The 19,955-nt window shown below is 40.7% G+C and overlaps 3 protein-coding genes across 3 annotated transcripts in view; all 3 read left to right on the top strand.

The window, feature by feature from the left end:
- Positions 1–15: 15 nt before the first annotated feature.
- On the top strand, positions 16–4,191 carry LOC143149111 (uncharacterized). The gene is made up of 2 exons (XM_076316195.1): positions 16–660; positions 962–4,191. The coding sequence occupies exons 1-2, from the start codon at positions 283–285 to the stop codon at positions 3,800–3,802; spliced, it is 3,219 nt and encodes a 1,072-aa protein (XP_076172310.1). The 5' UTR covers positions 16–282; the 3' UTR covers positions 3,803–4,191.
- A 601-nt stretch (positions 4,192–4,792) lies between these two features.
- LOC143149663 (uncharacterized) lies at positions 4,793–6,034 on the top strand. The gene is made up of 3 exons (XM_076317233.1): positions 4,793–4,934; positions 5,256–5,590; positions 5,961–6,034. The coding sequence occupies exons 1-3, from the start codon at positions 4,867–4,869 to the stop codon at positions 6,032–6,034; spliced, it is 477 nt and encodes a 158-aa protein (XP_076173348.1). The 5' UTR covers positions 4,793–4,866.
- Positions 6,035–6,709: 675 nt separating this feature from the next.
- LOC143149664 (hydrocephalus-inducing protein homolog) overlaps positions 6,710–19,955 on the top strand; it is a 40,745-nt gene continuing 27,499 nt past the window's right edge. Inside the window, 32 exon segments of the mRNA XM_076317234.1 lie at positions 6,710–6,826; positions 6,941–7,012; positions 7,086–7,298; positions 7,391–7,589; positions 7,842–7,984; positions 8,049–8,214; positions 8,457–8,658; positions 9,046–9,232; positions 9,310–9,434; positions 9,897–10,038; positions 10,096–10,319; positions 10,428–10,495; positions 10,605–10,819; positions 11,087–11,329; positions 11,639–11,766; positions 12,035–12,221; positions 12,762–12,997; positions 13,366–13,485; positions 13,566–13,649; positions 13,883–14,064; positions 14,406–14,644; positions 15,143–15,340; positions 15,584–15,731; positions 15,917–16,116; positions 16,332–16,745; positions 16,861–16,933; positions 16,986–17,269; positions 17,453–17,608; positions 17,667–17,742; positions 18,000–18,182; positions 18,674–18,930; positions 19,184–19,323. Of these exon segments, the coding sequence (XP_076173349.1) occupies positions 6,710–6,826; positions 6,941–7,012; positions 7,086–7,298; positions 7,391–7,589; positions 7,842–7,984; positions 8,049–8,214; positions 8,457–8,658; positions 9,046–9,232; positions 9,310–9,434; positions 9,897–10,038; positions 10,096–10,319; positions 10,428–10,495; positions 10,605–10,819; positions 11,087–11,329; positions 11,639–11,766; positions 12,035–12,221; positions 12,762–12,997; positions 13,366–13,485; positions 13,566–13,649; positions 13,883–14,064; positions 14,406–14,644; positions 15,143–15,340; positions 15,584–15,731; positions 15,917–16,116; positions 16,332–16,745; positions 16,861–16,933; positions 16,986–17,269; positions 17,453–17,608; positions 17,667–17,742; positions 18,000–18,182; positions 18,674–18,930; positions 19,184–19,323 (5,621 nt within the window).

The following is a 19,955-nucleotide window of genomic DNA, read 5'->3' on the forward strand; positions in this document are numbered from 1 at the left end:
TCAATTTCACGATTTCTAATTCTCTTCGAATTAGGTGTATCGATGGTCTCGCGAAATTAGTTTACTTAGAATATCGTTTGACAGTCGAAATCTCATTTTCGAATTTTAGAATAATTTTCTTCTCAAGCGTACATGGAAACAATTTGTAAAGAAACGATGGTGTTCGTTCCTAGATGTTTAGAACTGTTCGAAATGTAATTATTCAGGAAACCATTGGCGGACAAAAATGTCCTTCAGAAGACGTCAACGAAGGGTACCACCGCGTCCAATCTCCACTCGAAGATGAACAAGGTACCGCAGACGTATTCGAGACACGAGAAGTCATCGTCCACGCAACACAATCCGCAGACGGAACAAACGAACGCGGTCATCAAGAACGCTGACGCGTATCTTCCGAAGACGAGGTTCAACTCTCAGGACACGTCCAGGGACTCGCGATCGTGTTCCTCGCCGAGACTGAAGAGTTTCCCAATTGAGGAAATCAAGAAGTTGGACACACTTCCGCCGTTCTCCCCCGATCCTATCGGTGCTATCGTACAGCAAATTCCTCAAGAAGAGGGCACCCTCTACGTGGCTGGTGGCCCCGATCAACGTCAGAACAGTGGACAGGGCGACGCAGTCAGTACGGTGCAACAATTTCAGCAGCAACATCAGCATCAGGTAAACTTTACCGGCTGGACACTGTCGAACGTTCCAATTTTAATTATACAGTGGTCCTCTTCGGGAAAGCTAACTATCAGTTACAGCTCGTACCAAGAAAATAAACCATCAATTATAGATTAGGCCGAGAAACATGGTAAAGATACTTTAAACACTCGATGTACCAAATATATTTGATCAGTGTGTTTTCTACCATTCTTCGTTTGTCAAACATTCGACCTTGTACACCTCGAAGGACAATTTAATCTCCAAGTCGACCAAGCTTGAATTAGCATTAAACTACGAATTAATCGTTCCATAGAACATGCACACCGTGAGCCAGCAACAGGTTGCTCCTCATCGCGCGATGCATCAGATCAGCGAGATGGGTCCGAACTCCGAGTGCACGCTGCCCCAACAAGTCGTCAACGGTCAGGCGCATCGTCCATTCGTGCCACACGGATCGCACGAATGTTCTCCGTGGAAGAATGCACAGGCAGATTATACTGTCCACTCGCCCACCCTCAGCAGTCCACCTGCAGCCCCGATGGAACACCAACAATCCTTGCAACAGTCTTCAGATAATGCATCACCGATGTCGAATCAGGAGAAAAACAAACCCGAGGACAACAATACCAAGTGCAGTAGTTACGACAAACAACCGGTCGGCGGTCGATCATCGAAGATGTACAGACAAATGATGATGGGTAGCCCAACGAGACAGCTACAGTCAGAAGCATCCACGGTCCCCAATCTGTCAAACCCATCGAATCCATCGAACGACAATTATCAACAACAGCCGAGTGCCACGAGCCATCATGCGCCGCACAGTCACACGGTGACTTTCCCGAGTGTCCAAAATCCTCAACACGTCTACCAACAAATGCAACAGACCACGGCTCAGCAACAGCAAATGCAACGGCGAGCGATGCAGTATCAGATGCAAATGATGGCCAACCAGCAACAGATGCAAAGAACCCCGGAATTTTACAATGTCGGAAATCAACAGCCCGCCACGCAAGCCCCTGGACTTCATAGTATACCATCGCCTCAGAACGCGACAATGAACCAGATGAAAACTTCGACGGACCAGGTTCAACAGAACTACCTGGCACATCGGAATCCTCGGAACGAGTCGACGAGAAACAATCAGGTAGTCAACTACTCGAGCATCAAGAGTCAGTTGAAACCATACAACCTGAATGTGGTGAATAATAGTCAGCCATTTTTCGCAGCGCAGAATCAACAGCAACAACAACTGACGTCACAGTATCAACGGCAACAATTGACGCCACAGTATCAACAGCAGCAATTTATTCCACAGTATCAACAGCAAGCTGTGCACCAGCGTCAGAAAGTACACGTAAATCAGGTGCAAGACAACACAGTGAATCAACAAACTCATACCAGCCATCAGCTTGCTGGGCAACAGAAACCCCAAACACCTGCAATCAAGTTACCATTTACCGCTGGCATGATACGCGACCAGGAAAAACTAGTGGTCACCATGAAACAACAAAGAATTCCCGTGGATGTCATGAGAAGACAGTTCGACACGTTGTTGAGTGAGCAGAGAAAACAACTGGAGTACATCCAAGAGATCAAAAAACAAGATATGACGAAGGAGGACAAAACGCCAATGGTCACTGTTCGCAGAAGAAAACCGATAGATGGAAAACCGGAGTGGATGGCTCATCTGACACCATCGCATGTGTCTTACACAGAGCTGGAGAAAATGCACGAGGTGGAAAAAGAAAAGGAACGTCAAACACGACAATTCAACGAAGCCCAACAGACACGCCAGCAGGTGAACGAAACGTCCAATCACCAGATGCCTAGTCATCCCCAGAGTCAACAGCAGAATCGGTTCTATCAACAACCTAATTGGCAACAACAAAACGGAATCCCCCAGCCTTACAACAACATGTACAGCCAACCTAGTACGTTGCCAGGGAATGCTAACACAATTGACTCCATAAAACCGAGTCCTAATGCACCCCCGATGAACTATCAATATTATCAGGAGCAGAAGAATGTCCACAACTATCAATATGCACAGTATCCTCATCAGCAACAACAGAATCCACAATTCCAACAGTATCAGCAGGTCTACCAGTCTAACCAGCAACAAAATCAACACCAAGTACAATCGACAAATAATTCCTCAGCGTACAAAGAGACTAAACCAACATCGGACTCGTCCAGTTTATTAAAACTGCGACTGTATAAGGAACAGATTCGTCCACAGAAACGCAACAACGGGTTGCAGGATCTGCAAGCATTGCGCAAAGAGATGGAAAATGTTCAGGCGACGCCGGATATCAAGAAGGGGTTAGAGTACTTAACCACGTTGACTTCAAAGAAGCCTCCAGTCAGACTGAACGGAATTCAAGACCGCAGCGAGATACAGGAGGAGCTGAGAGATCGACTAATAATGTCCACCAACGAACCACCAATGAAGAGGGTGTCCTCCAATGGTCTGGAGAACAACAGGAACCCGAACAACCCTTCCACGCAGCGTTTCTCGAACCCGAACAACCCTTCCACGCAGCGTTTCTCAAACCCGAACAACATGGAGACGGAGATCATGAGGGAGTATCCTAGACAGAAGATGTTCAATCCGCGTAACTGTTACAGTGTCCAGGCCGAAAGGGAGAATGGAACGGTAGCCGTGGATCAACAGGCTTCTTTCGTTCAACAGCAACAGCTGTCAGGACTGAACACAGCCAAGGTGATTCCTTACAACGAGAAGAACCAAATGGCAACACGGAGCAACGTGATGCCGTTCAAGTTCGAGAGCGGTCACCCTCAACACTATCAGCAAATGCAGCAGTATTATCACAACACCAAGAATCTCGCCAGGAACAACGGTGAAGGTGACGTAGCATCCGCCCAAAGAACCGACGTGCAAAGCAAGGAGAGCTTCGATCGAGCCGCTGGCGACACCTACATAAATTTCAACGGTCAGATGGACGGGCAAATGGCGGAGGCTAAAATTCCATTTCAGGGGATGCATTACAACCAACCGAACATCCACGAGGCCAGAACCATCGGGGGTGTGCGATACCTGGCCAGGAAACAGGACTACATACCGAACACGCAACTCGTGGCGCCGGAAACTCTAATCGCGAACAGGCACTTGCAACCCCCGATGATCTACTAATGACAAAAGCAACCACCTATCGAGAGGTCGTCCACCGTCTGTCGTTTCGATCGATTTTGTACCTCGATTATACGTCGTGCATGTTTTTTTGCGCGCGATCATTGTATTTTATATATATACGTATACTCGGAAGCGATCTTTTTGAATGTGTTTTTTGTAGCGAACCGTGTGTTTTTGAAGTCATGGGATCAGAGGGTACGATTTGCGTGGCTTCGTAGCGTTTTCGTGAATAAAACGATAGACTTTCTAACCTTGCGGTGTCTTGCGGTTTATTATAGCGTGAGGAAGATCGATTCACCGCCCAAGGCCACCATCTTTGCAACGAATAATGTGAATTTAGACACGGGTGCCAGGGACGGTAGGCAAACCTGCGCGTCCAGGTTGCGCGATTAGACGAACGATAGAGGAGTGGGATAATCGAGCGGTATGGTGGGGGTACATCCTCGGTGGCCTTGAGCGGCCAATTGATTCTATCAGGATTTTCATTTCATTGTTAATCGATGTATTGTATTTAAACTATCGTTAACGATCGATCGCTCCTCCGGAATATCAATATTTGCTATTTTAGAAAAGTAATTGGTATTGTTCGACAGCATTGATCAGCAACAAAGATTCCCAGAAATATTTCGTCATTCATTGCAAGTTGTTATGCTCCTTTAACGTCAAGCGCATCCTCGTTGCTAGAATTGCTGGTTTTTCTTCTTTTCCCCTCTATTGTTTGCACCATTTCCGTTTCGTGCTCATCAGCAAATTGCTGTCTGCCAATGGAATACCATCCATTGACGAAGTAGTCCGTTTCTGTGTACCCCATCCTCGAGTACACTCGCAATTGTTAACCATGAAAATATCATTACTCAACGATATTAAGAAGAAAGTACGATAGTTAATGCAAACACCGAGTATGTACGCTCAATGTTCTTCGTTTCTTTTTTTTCTCTCTCTCTCTCTCGTAACAACTAAATTTACCGACTTCCGTTTGCTACGTAAAAATTTCGATTTGCACGTAATACTAAAAAAAAAATTGTAAAATTTCCAGCGTATGCCTATCCGAAACGCGGATAAAAATGAGTTGCAAAAAGGACCGTAATTACATGGACGAACTGATGAATATTATAAGTGACATCGAATGTCTGTAAGTAGAATCCATTTATGAGTATCATTGACAGTCGAGCTCGGTTTAAATCTCCTTAATACCAAGCTTAACAAAATTATATTATTACCTAAAGAAAAAAAAATTACAAGCCGAGGTAACTGACTCGACGTAATAATATTTAAAAATGACTCGTTCTATTTTTGTCCTCGACGAATTTAAAACTTGATAGTATAATTCGGGAAGAGAGTTAATTAATTTCTTTTTTTCACTAAAAAATACAAGTTGCGGTACTAATAAGATTTCTTTTCTCACTTTCTCTCTGTTGTGTACCACCTAACTCAAAGCTGACCATTTTCGCAGAAAACCGGAACCGGAAGTCTGCAACGTTAGATGTCCGCCCTTAGGCTGCCCACGAGGACCGTGTCCAGGGATGTGCTGCTACAATGGCGTCTGCGATGCTTGTTGCATATCGAAGATGCCGTGTTGTCCGCCACCACCCCCGCCACCGCCTCATTGTCGTGCACCCCCGTTGTGCTACCTTCGAGCTTACGCCAAGGCGGTCGGCTATCCACCGGAATCGTGTCTATCCCCGCAAAATACACAGAACGGCCAGCATTCCAATTGCTTGCCTCACAGTCAACAGAATAATTGCTACCCGCCTAAACAACCACCATTTTGTACCACCGTCCCCATTTGTAGGTCACCCTGTTGTCTAGACACGTCGTTTAAATGCCGTTGAAGCATTCTTTCAGAGAACTCGCCGAAACTAGTTGTACGTTTTCGATCGTAAAGAACTTGACACCATTGCGGAAACAAAACTGTATCGATCTGTCGAGAGATTATTATATATATATGTATGTATGTATATATATTCGAGGATATCTAAATACGTTTTTTTTTTCAAATCGAGGTACAAAATTTTTCAGGGTATTCGATATTCCACGTTGTAATTCTCTGGAAACGTAATACTCGTATAAAAAATTTCGTCGAGCTGTAAATAAAATTCTATCGTGAACAAATTGTACGAAAGAGTGTGTCTGGATTGTACGAAATACTTCGTTGTAGATAGTTTTATTTTCTCGCGGGTCGACGAACCGGTAGCAGTAGACGTACGAGTACAAATAAGGGATGGGCAATAAATTTGTAACGCGATCGAATCGTAAAAGAACGGCCATCGTGCAATTGTGGATTCGTAGCGAGCGATTAAGTAATGCACATCGCGTTACGCGAGTTCGGAAACTGCTGTAAGCCACCCGAACTTTGACTAATTTTGGATTAACCCCTCAAAGATCTGCTTGACGTGCGAGCAACGTGACCTATATCAACCGTGATATTACGTTATTAACGAGCATCAAGTGGTGGCGTGATTCGCGCGTTAATTCGCGAACTTCGTAATTGAATCAAATTTTAATTTTCCTTTCATCGAGGTCTTTAATCCTTCGTTGGTGGGACTAGCACTCCATCGATGTATTTAAATTTCGTACGTACGTTTCGTACTATCGACAAGAAGGTAATAACAAGTTGAAACTCTGTTCGTTTACTCTTCAGAAATTATATTATTTTATCAATTCATTCATTCGATTTATTCAATGTATTTAATTTATTTTTCTACAGTTTCGAGAATCGATTCAAACGAATTCGATGCATGGTCGACGAACGAAAACAATTCACTTCCAAATCGATAGAAACCGAGAGATTTTCACGAGGAACTTACCGTAAGCATAATTAATGATTGCGTAAACGACAATTCCATTCTAACTCTGATTATTATTTATACAACGGAAATTGGTTTCTCCGAGTATCCTGTGATCAAGATGAACGAGAAGGAGCAAGATCGAATAACCAATCAACTGAGGATATTCAACGTCTCGGAGATTATACAAAGTTTGCTGCACGGGTCACAGAGGAAGAAGACCCAGGATGAAGAAAAGGTATGAAAAGTTTCCTCGTACCCGACTGAAGTTGAAAGTGTTATTTTAAGATTAGAATTTAACGCGTTCGAGATTAGTTCCTCGAAGATATATATTTTTATATTTTAAAATAAGCTCACAATTCTCTCCTCCACTATAGTTTCCCACAAATTAAAGATAAAATTACATCCGTGCTTTCTTTTTCAGGTATCAATTAGCAAATAGATTATATCATTGTAATCAAAGGGGTGTTCTCGAACAAACGAATGATATTCAACAGTGTGCGCGTCCATCGGAGTACATGAGCCAAATGTCGATGACATCGGAGGAGAGGATGGAGCATACGTTGCAATCGAAGTACAAGCAGGATTTGTCCGTTTTTTCCGAATTTTTCGATCGTGGATTCGAAGTCACTCCTAGTGTAGTTGTTTTTCAAAAATTCACCATCGCGGACACTTTGAGAGCAACGGTGACGGTTCGTAACGTGACACAGGTAATTCGATCGATTGTAATCGAATATGGTGGTCGTTTTTGTTTCGACTCTTCGCAACAAACGATACGAGATCGTTATTGGATCACCGTTAGATATCGCGGTACTTGAAAACATCCTACGAGCTCGATCCTTTTTTCTCCGTGGAATATCGTGGGAATTGTTACTCGACGATGATCGCACCAGGCCTCGCTAATTCTTACAACGTCACGTTCATCCCCGAGAAACAAGAAGATCACGAGTTTCGATTAAAATTCGTGACAAAGACTGGAGAAATCATCGTACCTGTTATAGGTGAGACGAAAATCGGTATAATATAATCTATCGATAAATCAGCTAATCGAAGTATTACGTAAGCGACATAAATTGTTGATATTACGATGGAAATAATTGATATTTCGATTGATTCGTCGCTTTGTTGATACAACGATGTCAATTATTTTGTGCATCATTCGATCACGCTACAGGGAAAACCGTAGTTAAATATTATTTCGTTTTCCCGTTGAAATACGCTTTTTCGTTTCGCTAATAGCGTTTCCAATTTAGCAATTGGACCCAGAGGAATCTTGGACTTCCCCGATCGGATTGAAGTGCCACCAACAGCAGTGAAGATCTCCTCCTCGAAGACGATATTCGTGCGCAACGTGGGAGACGCGCCAGCTGCTTTCACTCTCTACAGCGACGAGTACGTAACGAAGATTTCGTTCAGGCGATGCATACGAAATGAAATTAATTTTATTTAATCCGTATCAGCAAAAATTTTTCAAATCTTTTTCACGTTTAAACGTCAGTCCGTGTTTCTGGATCGAACCATCGAGGGGCAGAATAGAAACAGAAGAGTCCCTGCAGTTCATCGCTTATTTTTTGTCAAACAAATCCGGCGATTTCGAGGGAAAGCTCTTCGTCGAATACGAAACGGGTAATCAAACGAACAGAAACGATAAAAAAAAATTTCACAATTGTCGTCCAATCGATCGGAGGAAATTTATTTTAGTTTCCATTGTGAACCTTTCATTTTTCCACGTTTCTGAAAATCTCTGAAAATGAATCTTTTCCTTCGCGATCGATATTTCAGCTACAGCGTGTCAATAACATGTTCAATAATTCCAAAAACTTCATCTCCATTTGTTTCATACCGTCTCGTAATTTCGTACTCACCAGGGGAGAAACTTGGAATAGATGTTCGATGTTCCGCGCAAAACTGTCCCGTTCGTATCGATAGAGGCAGTATCAGGATGGAGGAGACATACTTAGGGTTGTCCAGGAGCAAGGTACTCACGATTCACAACAGAAGCGATCACATCGTCAACTATAAATGGATGCTATACAAAGATATAGATGCTGATAATCAACGAAAAGAAGAGTAAGCTGAAAGATAATTATGATATAGATTCAATTTTTGTTTTTTAATTTAGTGTCCGTAAGATTGCCAATATTGATAAAACATCCAATGAAATATCCAATTCAATTAGATACAATGTAGATAGCCATTGCTTCGATATACTTGATATGTACTGTACGCACTCGAGCAGATTGCATGTGGGGTTACAACTGGTCCTATTCGTTCAGGGGCATTCTTCTCAGGGGCAAACAAAATGGTCTCTGAACGAATAGAACCAGTCATGAACTCCAGATGCATTCTTCTCTTGAATACAATCAAAATGATCTCTAAGGAACATCCACGAGAGTCGAATTTACATTTTGCGGAATTATTGTGGAAGACTGTTTAATGAAATTCTCCTCGTCGTAGGTACAAACGGATGTTTCAATTAGTTTACGAAATGGAGCTCGTTCGTTGCGTCGATCTCGTTCATTACAACGTCTGTATGCCCGACGTTCATCAGTTGATTTGTCAACGTATTTACGTGGATGAGATGGAATCATTGAACAAAGAAAACTTTCAATACAATCACATATGCTTCGACTTTATGCCCAAGGTACGTTTTCATATACACGACGAGTATTTTCTGGTCCATCGTTTTAATTAGAAAAAATATTCGAACACTCCCTTTAGGAGGGACAGATTTGGCCACAGTCGTCGACCGACGTCACAGTTTTGTTTCAAGCGATGGAAGTCGGGCAAGTAATCAGCACCGCGTACTTGGAAGTAACTGGTCGCGAGGATAGAATACCATTGAGGTGAGAAATTTCAATTTCCCGCGGGTCGAAATAAATTTCGATGAATGCGTGTGCTTTTGACACTTTTGGGACCCTCGTTAAAGCGTTTATTTGTATGCAAGCCTGTGTGCAAAAGTTTCGAAGCAACTGTTCAATTTCATTTACTCGAAGTATCGATAGGGAAGGTAATAAAGAAATCGTATACTTTTTACGAGCAAATATTTATCGGTAACAATAATACTCTCGACTTCTTTCGCTCGTGTTACTTCTTATTTTTTTTTTCCTTTTATATCGAAATAAAAATGTATAAAATACTTAAAATAGTTTTTTATCCGTTTTTATTATTCTTGAAGAAGGCTTGCACCCTTTTAAAAATACTTATTATATTTATCGATAAAATATTATTCGTATAATGTAAAGAATTAAATTGAAAACTCCTCTGATAAAATTTGTCGATGTTTGAATAAAAATTTGTTTCTTCAGCCTTCACGGAACTGGCAGAGGACCACTTTTCCGCTTGAACATCATCACGCTTAACTTATGCAATATTTATCAGCATTCGATGCACAATTACGAGGTACCTTTCGTTCTTATCGACGAATTTATCGCGCATCTTTTACAATTTGTATTACGTACGAAAAAGATGACTGTGAAATTTTTCATATAAAAATGATAACGACAGATAATAGCTGCCAACAAGGGTCACATACCAGGCACGCTCATCTACGACCCAAAATCGACGGATTTCGGTGGTATGATCGAAGTTACACCCCCTCATCTCTCGTTGGATCCAGAGGAGCATAAATCTTTCAATTTATCGTTCTTCTCGAACCGTAAGGGCGATTTCGTCGAAAGAGTGGATTTCATCGTTAGAGAGAGTCTCGAAGTACTTAGCGTGCATATTAAGTAAGTAATTCAGTTTACAAATAAAGTTATTTAGTTGACAAACGCGTGACAAATCGATCAAAAACAGCACAATTCATCTTCGTGACTGTATCTTTTTTAATTTTTCAGGGGTTGCGTGGTACACCCGACTCTGCATTTTGACAAAGAGATTCTCGATTTCGGATCAACGGCTTTAGGTATGTTTTATTATATTGAGAAAAAAAATTCGAGGTATTCCAACAAATAAAACACCCTGTATTACAGCTGTGTTATGATCGTTTGAAAGATTCGTGTGTTATATCGCAGGGTTCAGTAGCCGTCAAGAAGTGCATCTACACAATCTGTCGCTGGTTCCTGTGACGTTTAGTATAATAGTGCTTAACGACGGCCATGAGGCTCCACTGACTTGCGAAGACTTTACAAGAGCTTATGCGAAGCTCTGTTTCCCACCAGATCCTCGAGAATTCATCGTTACCCCCACATCGGGGGTGATTTCTGTAGGGGAATCCCTCGTGATTAAAGTAAACTATTATTTTCACTTGAAAACGATCATTTAGGTTCATACGAACGTTTCTCCAACTTTAAATAGTTACTTTCTTCCAGAGGTCAACTTCTCAACTTCGTACAGTACATGTGCTTGCGTCCATTCACACTTATATGTATTATACTAATGGAGAACTAACCCGTTTCTTATCACCATTGTCGTTATTTTAATTAATAAAGATGATTGTATACAAAAAAATACTAGGGTGTAAAAAATAAAATACAATCCTCAACATTTTTTACAGGTAGTATACATCGCTAATATTGTTCGCATTGGACACACGATGCTCGAAGTCAATTTGTGGAATTCGGATTCGGATTCGGATTCTGTGACGTTGCCAATCAAATTTTGCTGCAGTGTAGCTCAACTATCGATTTCACCGTCGGAGATCATCGATCGATCCTTCATCAATCTCCCTTGTTTGAGATCCATCGACGTGGTGAACAATTCTGACGTGGACGGATACTTCTACTTGCAACCGCAACCGGTAATTAAAAAGTTAATGAATTAGAAAGAAAACTTCCGTGAAAATTGAATAATAAAACGCTACTACCATTCCTGCTGACGAAAATTAACTTCTTTCTCTAATCATTGTTCGATAAGAACAATTAAGTAACATTAGACACCATTTTCTTATTCGAATTGCATTTTAATCCTAGATGCAATTTTTGTCCACTACCGAAAATTTTAATAAAATTACAAAGGTATATGTTTTCCATAAATAATACTTCGTAAGACTATTTTTATATATTATTCCCTAGTCGCATATTCCGATTTATAACTTGAATAATTTTAGGTTTCAGACGACTCACCAATAGTCTATTCCCTCTCGATGCACCAAGGCCTTATCAAAGCGCATCAGTCGCAAACTATCAATATGACCATTATCACGAGGGTCGTTGGCACGCAGACAGTCACACTGGGGTGAGATTTGCAATTGATAGAAATTATCGAGTTAACAACGAGTAATTCCGTTCAATTTTACCCGGTATACACGGTGTCCCGAAACGAATGGTACGACCGAGAACCAATTACAACTCTAAATCGAAAACGTGCAGCAAAACTTTCTCGTACGGAGCTTCCTTTTGCAGAAAATTGATTATAAAGCTGCTCGGGGCGGGTATTTCGCATTGTTCTTTTTTTTTCTCTCGTTGAAAACGCTGCACTCGTTGATTCCGTTAATGTCTGGCAGTATGTTAACAATGGGAAAAGAATGTCCGTCCGTGGCGTGCCTCATCACGTACACTGGTCAAGGACCCATTATTTCCACGGTACCGACTGCTTTGGATTTCGATGAGGTCCAAGTTCTCCAGGAACAGGTGATGGACTTCCTGATAATCAACGATTCACCGATACCAGCTGGCTTCAAGACGAGTATGGTACGTAGAATATTTTCGCGACGCAGCACAAGCTTCCTCCTCAAGTTTAATGAAATTTCTGTATTAAGAACTGATCATGGGCAAACGTAATGTTTTCAGAAATTCTGAAAGTAAATTAACATTGCGAATCGACAATAAATACGATCGTTCAAAGGAGACAATACTTAGAATTTGTGTCGTTTAAAACACTCAAGGTCATCTTGATATCTATGTGAATATAAAACATAAAAAAATTGAAAAGACATTCAAGAAACCCTCTTAAATATAATGCATTTTATAGTTAACAGTTCTTGTTGATTCACTCTGTGTACAATAATGAAACGATTTAATCGTATTTAAACAAAATTGTTATTTATTCGTTGAAATTTAATTCTGACATTTCGCGAGTATTACGCGCGAGTATTCTAATTTTCACGAATTGTCGGTGGATATGAATCTACATAAATTATTACTGAATGTAAATTTTCATGGATTATTGACAAATGAAATTAATTGAAAATACTGACTCTCTTGTGCTTCTAATTCGATTTTCAGCAAAAGAAAAAGAAATCACCGTGGAGCGTCAGTCCAGAATCAGGAGATCTCGGGCCGAACGATTCGATGAAGATCAATGTCAAATTGTACCTCCACGATGCTGGAAAATATACGGACAAAGTCGTGCTAATTATCATTAATAATATAACGATCACTGTCGATGTGAAAGCGATCGGTGCTGGATGCAGCATCGTATTCGAGCCACAAATATTCCCCGTTTACGATTTGGGCCTTGGATTAAGGTTTGAATCGTTTGTAATTTTCATCTCTGTTTAAAAAATTGTTCACAGTATTATTACTGGCTGGTCAGTATTTTTTTTTCATCAATACGTTTTCATAGAAAAGCAAGGAAAAATACAAAAGAAGAATACATTTGTTCTTCGATACAATTTATTTTTTAAAAATTACAAAGATTTCTGTACTCACAATTTCTTCAAAACGGAACTCTAAATTTTTCATTTTCCAAAAGTATAGTTATAGTTGCTATATACAACGGTGAACAATTTTCTTCTATACTTTTCACCATAATCTAACAAAGAACAATTTTGCGTTTTCACTTTCGATACGTATTATTACTTACCATTATTTTTATATTCTTTTCATAACACAGCCATCAAAAAATACATCGAACTGTATCGTTGACGAATCACGGGAGTTACCAGTATCAAATAATTTGGTCAACCAATCCGAAAATACAATTGAGACGTGGTCAAGCCGCACTGGCTCAAACGTGAGTGAAAAATATACTTTTTCCTGTTCGTTACAACCGAAAATTTAACTTGTACGTGTCGAATATATGTTTCAACGTAGCACGAAGTTTCAAATTGAACCTCTGATACTGGAAGTTCCACCTGCGGAAACGAGGGTAGTACAATGCAATTTGTTTTGGGAGGAGTAAGTATAATATTAAGACGATATAGCTCCTTAGAAAGTTACAACTTCATCGAGCTGAAAATTTTCAACGTGTAGCAAATGATTAAGAAAATGATTACCTCGTAATATTAACTTCGCTTCTAGATATTGGCTATATATTTTCATTTTTTCTTTTCTTTTTCTCTATTCACTCGATATCACATTATCTTCTTTTTAATTTTGATTATTATTATCATGTTTGTTCTTATCGACAGAAACGAGTCTCTGCTGGAAGATTGGTACGTTTTTGGTCAGATTCAAAGAATCGGGAAACGCGAACTGATCGGTACCTCGACCTTTAAAGTCACTCTGACAGAACCGCAGATTATATTCAACAAAAGGGAATTATTGTTTCGAGTTGACGTTAGTTCCAACGGTGATAAATCGTATCAAACAGGTTCGAATTATTCGATCATTTTGCTCTATCCTCTTCAATTTTCATATCGTATTTAATTACTAATAAAATGCTTCTTATTTTAAAGAAAGTGATCCAATAATATTTCAAGGTACTCCAAACAGGTACAGAACAGTCGATCCCTGTAAAATAATTTTAGCTCTATAAAATACTTTATCATTGTTCATTCATTTGCAATTAGGAAGATTTTTACTGATACAATAGATCCTTGACAATATTATTATAGAATGGTAATGTTCTTTTTTCTTTTTGATTTTTATATCTATTTCAAATCTGTTAGATTTCTCGTTGTCGAAGTTATTTCATCGTAGATGTTTTCACAGATGAATTGTTGGTAACAAATCAATCGAAGCTGAACCTGAATGTGCAGTTATCGATCGAACCACCGTTTCGCTTGTTGGCCAACACGAATGAGCACGTGCAGAGCATGAGGATCGTTTTAATCGACGGAACGGCTACGAGGATCCGTGTATTCTTCTCGTTCGACATCGAAGAGAACGATCTCTATTCGCGAAGCTACGTTAACGCGCTCCGGTTTGAATACGACGAACATCCTAATCAGGTAAATTGAATCTCTCGATTCGGGCTGCCAGCAGCGTTCGAATCTCCAGCTGGAAAGTTTCCGAACGATTCGGTAATACGAAGATTCGAATCGCTTGGAACATAACTCGTAACTGAAATATCTCAAAAATCTTGAAAGCTTTGCGCATTTAAATACCTCGAAAATCTCAACCATTCGTCGAATAAAAATTTTTAACGTTACAAACGATCGAACCGTGAATATTAGTAACAAACTTGAATCCTTGTTACGTAAATTATAATCGTGCGTATTTAAATAATTTACATTTTTAAATATTCTCAAATTCTAGTACTTTGAAATTTCGAAACTTCGAAACTTTAAAACTTTAAAACTCACAAACGGTGCTATTCTTTGGGTAAATTAAAATTTAGGTGTCGTTCGTAAATTAATAACAAAAAAGCGATGGTTTGTTTCTTTCCGCCAAGAATTTATTTTTCAAGAAGGTTCATCGTTTAAAATATCGTCAAACGATTTATCCAGGACAAAATCGAGTGCAAGGGGTTCGTTAATTTTCCGAATCTGGTACTGGATCCCACGGATTTCGCTGTTAATTGCGAACTTGGCTCGAGCGCCGAGAAAATATTGACGTTGACCAATAATGGGCCCGTATCGGTCGTGTACAAATTCCTGTGGTCGGAGGATTCCATCGAGATAGTACGCGACACGCATAGCAATTGCGTAAGTTTGAAAATCGTATCGGGCAGTAAGTTTAATCGCCATCGAGTTCCCGGTGAAATGTTTACCCGCGTTTCCCGCTAATTGGAAACGGAATCGATCGCGTTATTGTTTTAATCGTTGAATTTACCTTATACATACACTGTACACTGATTTTTAACGCGAATGGAAATTACTCGAAACCATGTTTATAATAAAAGCGATTAAATCAGGTACGTCTGAGATTTGATCGTTGTGCGTTTCCAGGAGTGCATGTTGCAATCACAATGCCAGACAGAATTAGTGAATCCCGATGTTTCTGTACCGGCTGCGACGAACGAGAATATTTGCATAAGCGACAGACAAAATGGAAGCGGAGACGGCCCACTTCAGTCAATACCGCTACCTACAAATTGTACTGCTTGTTGCAATTCATTAGTAATTATAACCCAGACGACCAACGTCTGAAAAGTATTTTAAATATCAGAAAAAACAACGAGACGTGTTGCATTGAAACAAAAAAAAAAAAGGAACTACAGACCGTCGAATATTCGAATTAATTCGAACACAATGAGATTCTAATGTACTTCTTTGTTCCAGCACCTGTCTCGATGATGCACGTTCAAGAGTACGACGCAAAGGATGCAACAGACGACACGATGAATAACTGCGGGGTATCCAGCGAGGAAATAAGAGAATTTTTAATGCCGATCGTTGGACAATACTTCAAGGAGGAAACTGACCTCGCTGCATTGGAGATCTTGAGTTCCGAGCCTCGAAAGAAACATATTATCAACGAAGTTAGCTATCAATTTAGTCGCTCGATTTATCTATTCAATAATTACACGATTCGATACGGATGTATAGTATGCGTAGGAAAAGATTGCATCTGGAGTTAATCTTCTCGCGCGCGTACTATAGAAAGCGATCGACACGAGTAACGTTGTTTCTCACGTATCTTCCACGAACATGGGAATTTGATTTTACGATACTAGTAACGAAATCTTTTTCACAGGTGTTACATATCGTTCCAAACGAAGGAACCGTGCCCCCGTATACCGTGCACCACGTTCACATAGGATTCCACGGTTTCGAACCGCTTCGAGTGAACGTCACGGCCATTTGCCAAATTCTCCACGGCCCCACCGAAGAAATTAGAATAGTCGCGCGTGCAGACGCTATAAAATTCTCGATAAACACCGACGTGATCGATTTCGGCCAACAGGTAACCCATGGTCACATCGGGAATCTTTTTTTAATTTTCATTTGGACAAGTATCTCGTTATCTGCTACATTCGATCGAAAAAGTTTCGAAATAAATCGTATTCGAGGAAGCCCATTGAACGAAATTTTAATTTCTCATATTTTATATTTTCACAGACATCAGGGTGATCTTGAGTCTTTTAAACGACACTGCATATTTTTTAAAGTGAAAGAAAAGTTAAAAAAAAGTTTCCCGATTGGTTCGATCGATCCCTCGAATACAATGTATTTCGTCTAGAACTTTTCTGATGAAATCTAATAGATAACAAGATACATTTCAGATAGAAGTTCTAATTGAAGCCACCCTGTACGTAACCCCGGAAGTTTCTTGCAATTTGTCCCAAAGGATATTCGGTGGGTTATTTTAGCTGTTAAGGGTAGCATATGGGTACTAATTCCATTGCAGTGTTCATCGCGAAATTGCATATCCTTCGAGGAAACGTATTATTGCAGCTGTTCTTGGTATCCAGTCGGAGGAGTTTCACTTTAAACAATCTCGGTGGAATACCGTTCGAGTATAAAATAACCGGCACGGCTTTCAATTGCGACGGAGCGATCGATCGTTTCGATGTAAATCCGTTAAAAGTCCGGCCAAATACGGGATCAGTGGACGCTTATTCGTTCGTGGAATTTAACGTGGAACAACGCTCGACGATCCTTGGTCCCATCGATCATCAATTTCAGCTCGAGGTTCGACTAACCCTGGACTTGTAATCTTTAAGTTAAATCTTACCTTTATAAAATGGACGATAAAATATTACGAGAAGAAGACACAAATTATTATAGGAATATATACGATCACCATCGAAAAGATTTACCGTCCAACCTCTTTCCACCGCCTTGGTTGTAAAATATATGTTTGACGCTTTTCAGATCGGCCATTTAATGCCTGTGACGATAACAGTGACCGCGTTCGGAACCTTCCCACAGGTGTTTCCGTGCATCTCACGAGGGAATATACACCAGGATCGTTCCATCGAGTTGGAATACACCGCGATCCGATCGTTGACCACCGAGTTCATTGTTAACGTAAGAATTATCAGTGTGTCGAGTATTTGCAACGTTTTCCGACCATTCTACCCCGTAGAAACTGGAGACCGTAACATCGGAGTTGCCTAAAAAGAACAGTGATCTGCACGCGCGAGACATTGAAATATTGAGCGGTAAGAACGAGCAACGATAATCGAAAATAATAATAAGTGGCATTCTGGAAAGAAATGTTCTTGAGAGAAACAAATATATCGTTTCAAATAGCTCAAAATAATTAGAGGATCTCCTAACGTCGAAGTATTTTAAATGTTGGCTGTCTCTCTAACAAAGAGGTAAAGTCAGTTGAGTGAACGATCCTGTAAATGTTTCGAGCAACGTAATACCGTAAATTGTTCGTTGCATTTACTCGTGTCATTGTGTTCCCATCGAGACGAGGAATGGAGCATCGTTTCCTACGACGAACTATTACCACGCATCGTAGACATAGAAATGGCCGTGGAAAGACATTTGGCAAAGAGATTCGTTGACTCGAATGCATACATCTTGATGCAATGCAGTGCAACTCGCAGGAGGGAACCGATTCTTCATCTCTTTTCTTCCGAGTACGTTATTGGTACGTCCATGCCTACGATCTCGGTGAGTTAGGAAGTCTCGAAACTCGTTTTCCACAATTCTTAAGGAAACGTGAATTTTATCCTACTTTTACGATGTACCTTTCGCGAGCACGTCGCTTTTATTAATTACTACCTTTATTACTCACTAGCTTCGCAACGATGGCAATCGATACGTGTTTCGATCGGTGGATAAGAATCGAACCACTATCCACGAGGAAACTTGTCTACTTCTTCGATTAAATAATATTTTCCTTCCGATATTAATTTGACGAAACACGTCCAATTGACGGTTAGAAGGAAATTAAATTCTAACTCGCGCAACAGGGATTATTGTTATTAGTTTACTCGTGTTCGTGCTTGCATCTTGCGCGTCGAGTCTCGTAAAAATTTTCCACTTTATCGTTCTTCGAAACTTGTTCGAAAGTAGCGGAAAGTTCGCCGCGATTATCGGTGTTATTTAGTAACGCAAACGTGGAAACGTTCTACGTAGATATGGGCCACGTGATCGTGGAACTTTCCGCTCGACGTTCCGCGACGATAATTAACTACGGCCCTTGGAACGTGGAAATACGAATGAAAAAATTGGGAACGAGGGACGAGCTGGCGAGATCCGGCATCTTGGTGCAATTCAAGAAGCACGCGAACTTAATGGTCGGCGATTGTGCCGTTATTCACGTAACTTGGCATCCGAGTCAAGAGAAGTATAAAGAGAGGAGCACGCGAGTCGAGCACACCGTATACATAGAGGTAATTACTTAATCAATTTCGTTAAAACTAACAGAAACGAGACACGGGAAATCCTTCTTCCATCGATTTAACCTTTGACGAGTCACAAAGGCATAATTATTAAATTGCTTCGATCTTCCGAGAGGGCCGATATTAAAAGAATTTCATTCGCAATTCCGCGTAACGATCTTCTTGAAATTATCGAGGCTCGATTATCTCAATTGTCATTGCCCTTTATCACGATCAGGATCTCGACTAATTAAAATATTTTCAGGTGATACACGGATGCACGATACCTATAACCATAAGAGGAACAGTGACGTACCCCTACCTCAAGGTGAACACCAAGTCCCTGAACTTTCGCGACGTCGTCGTGGGACAATGCCTGGTCATGTGCATCCTGATCGAAAACGAGTAATATTCGATAGTTTGTAAGCGTCGTTGCGCGTTGTTCGATCATCGATCGGGCTCGAAATTTGACTCGGGAGGAAAACAAACGTGGACACTAGTCGCGTAGAGGAGATCGCGACCTTCGATTTAAATTTTGTTCGAGCTCGATCGGACTACTCCACGCGGATCTACGGCCGCTCGAAGATCCCCCGATTGCAATATCAAAAATGAATGAAGACCGACCGAGTGACCCACATAAATTCCTGGAAATGCGTGTACGCGAATACGAGAGAACCGACGAAAAACCGCTGACTCCGCGGAGTGTGTAGTGTAGCTTGCAGCCCGCGTGCGCGGCAATTTTTTCTCTGTCGGCGAAAAAAGCTCGACCGTTCGTATCCACGAGAACCATTGGCGTAACCAACGACCTTTTCTTATCCCGCGCCACGTTTCTTCGATATCACATTGGCGCGAACTCGCTGAATTCTTGCTCCTTTTGAACATTCGAAAGCACTCGAAGTATTACCTTCCGGAAAAATAAGAATAAGATCTTGTTCGATTTTTGTACTCATTAGAGAAGATAGAGAAGACATTCGTCCGACTTTTTTGCGTAAAATTTGACTCTCTTTAAGATTTATTTGAATGATTTTTTTCAAATT

The sequence above is a fragment of the Ptiloglossa arizonensis genome, chromosome 7, assembly GCF_051014685.1.
Source record: "Ptiloglossa arizonensis isolate GNS036 chromosome 7, iyPtiAriz1_principal, whole genome shotgun sequence".
Classification (NCBI taxonomy): Eukaryota; Metazoa; Arthropoda; class Insecta; order Hymenoptera; family Colletidae; genus Ptiloglossa; species Ptiloglossa arizonensis.

Excerpts from the sequence above, each read along its gene's own strand:
- LOC143149111 (XM_076316195.1), top strand. The coding sequence starts at position 283 with ATGAACAAGGTACCGCAGACGTATTCGAGACACGAGAAGTCATCGTCC. Across the intron at positions 661-961 it reads AGCAGCAACATCAGCATCAG|AACATGCACACCGTGAGCCA; the intron begins GTAAACTTTACC and ends ATCGTTCCATAG.
- LOC143149663 (XM_076317233.1), top strand. The coding sequence starts at position 4,867 with ATGAGTTGCAAAAAGGACCGTAATTACATGGACGAACTGATGAATATT. Across the intron at positions 4,935-5,255 it reads ATAAGTGACATCGAATGTCT|AAAACCGGAACCGGAAGTCT; the intron begins GTAAGTAGAATC and ends CCATTTTCGCAG. Across the intron at positions 5,591-5,960 it reads TTGTACCACCGTCCCCATTT|ATAGTTTTATTTTCTCGCGG; the intron begins GTAGGTCACCCT and ends ACTTCGTTGTAG.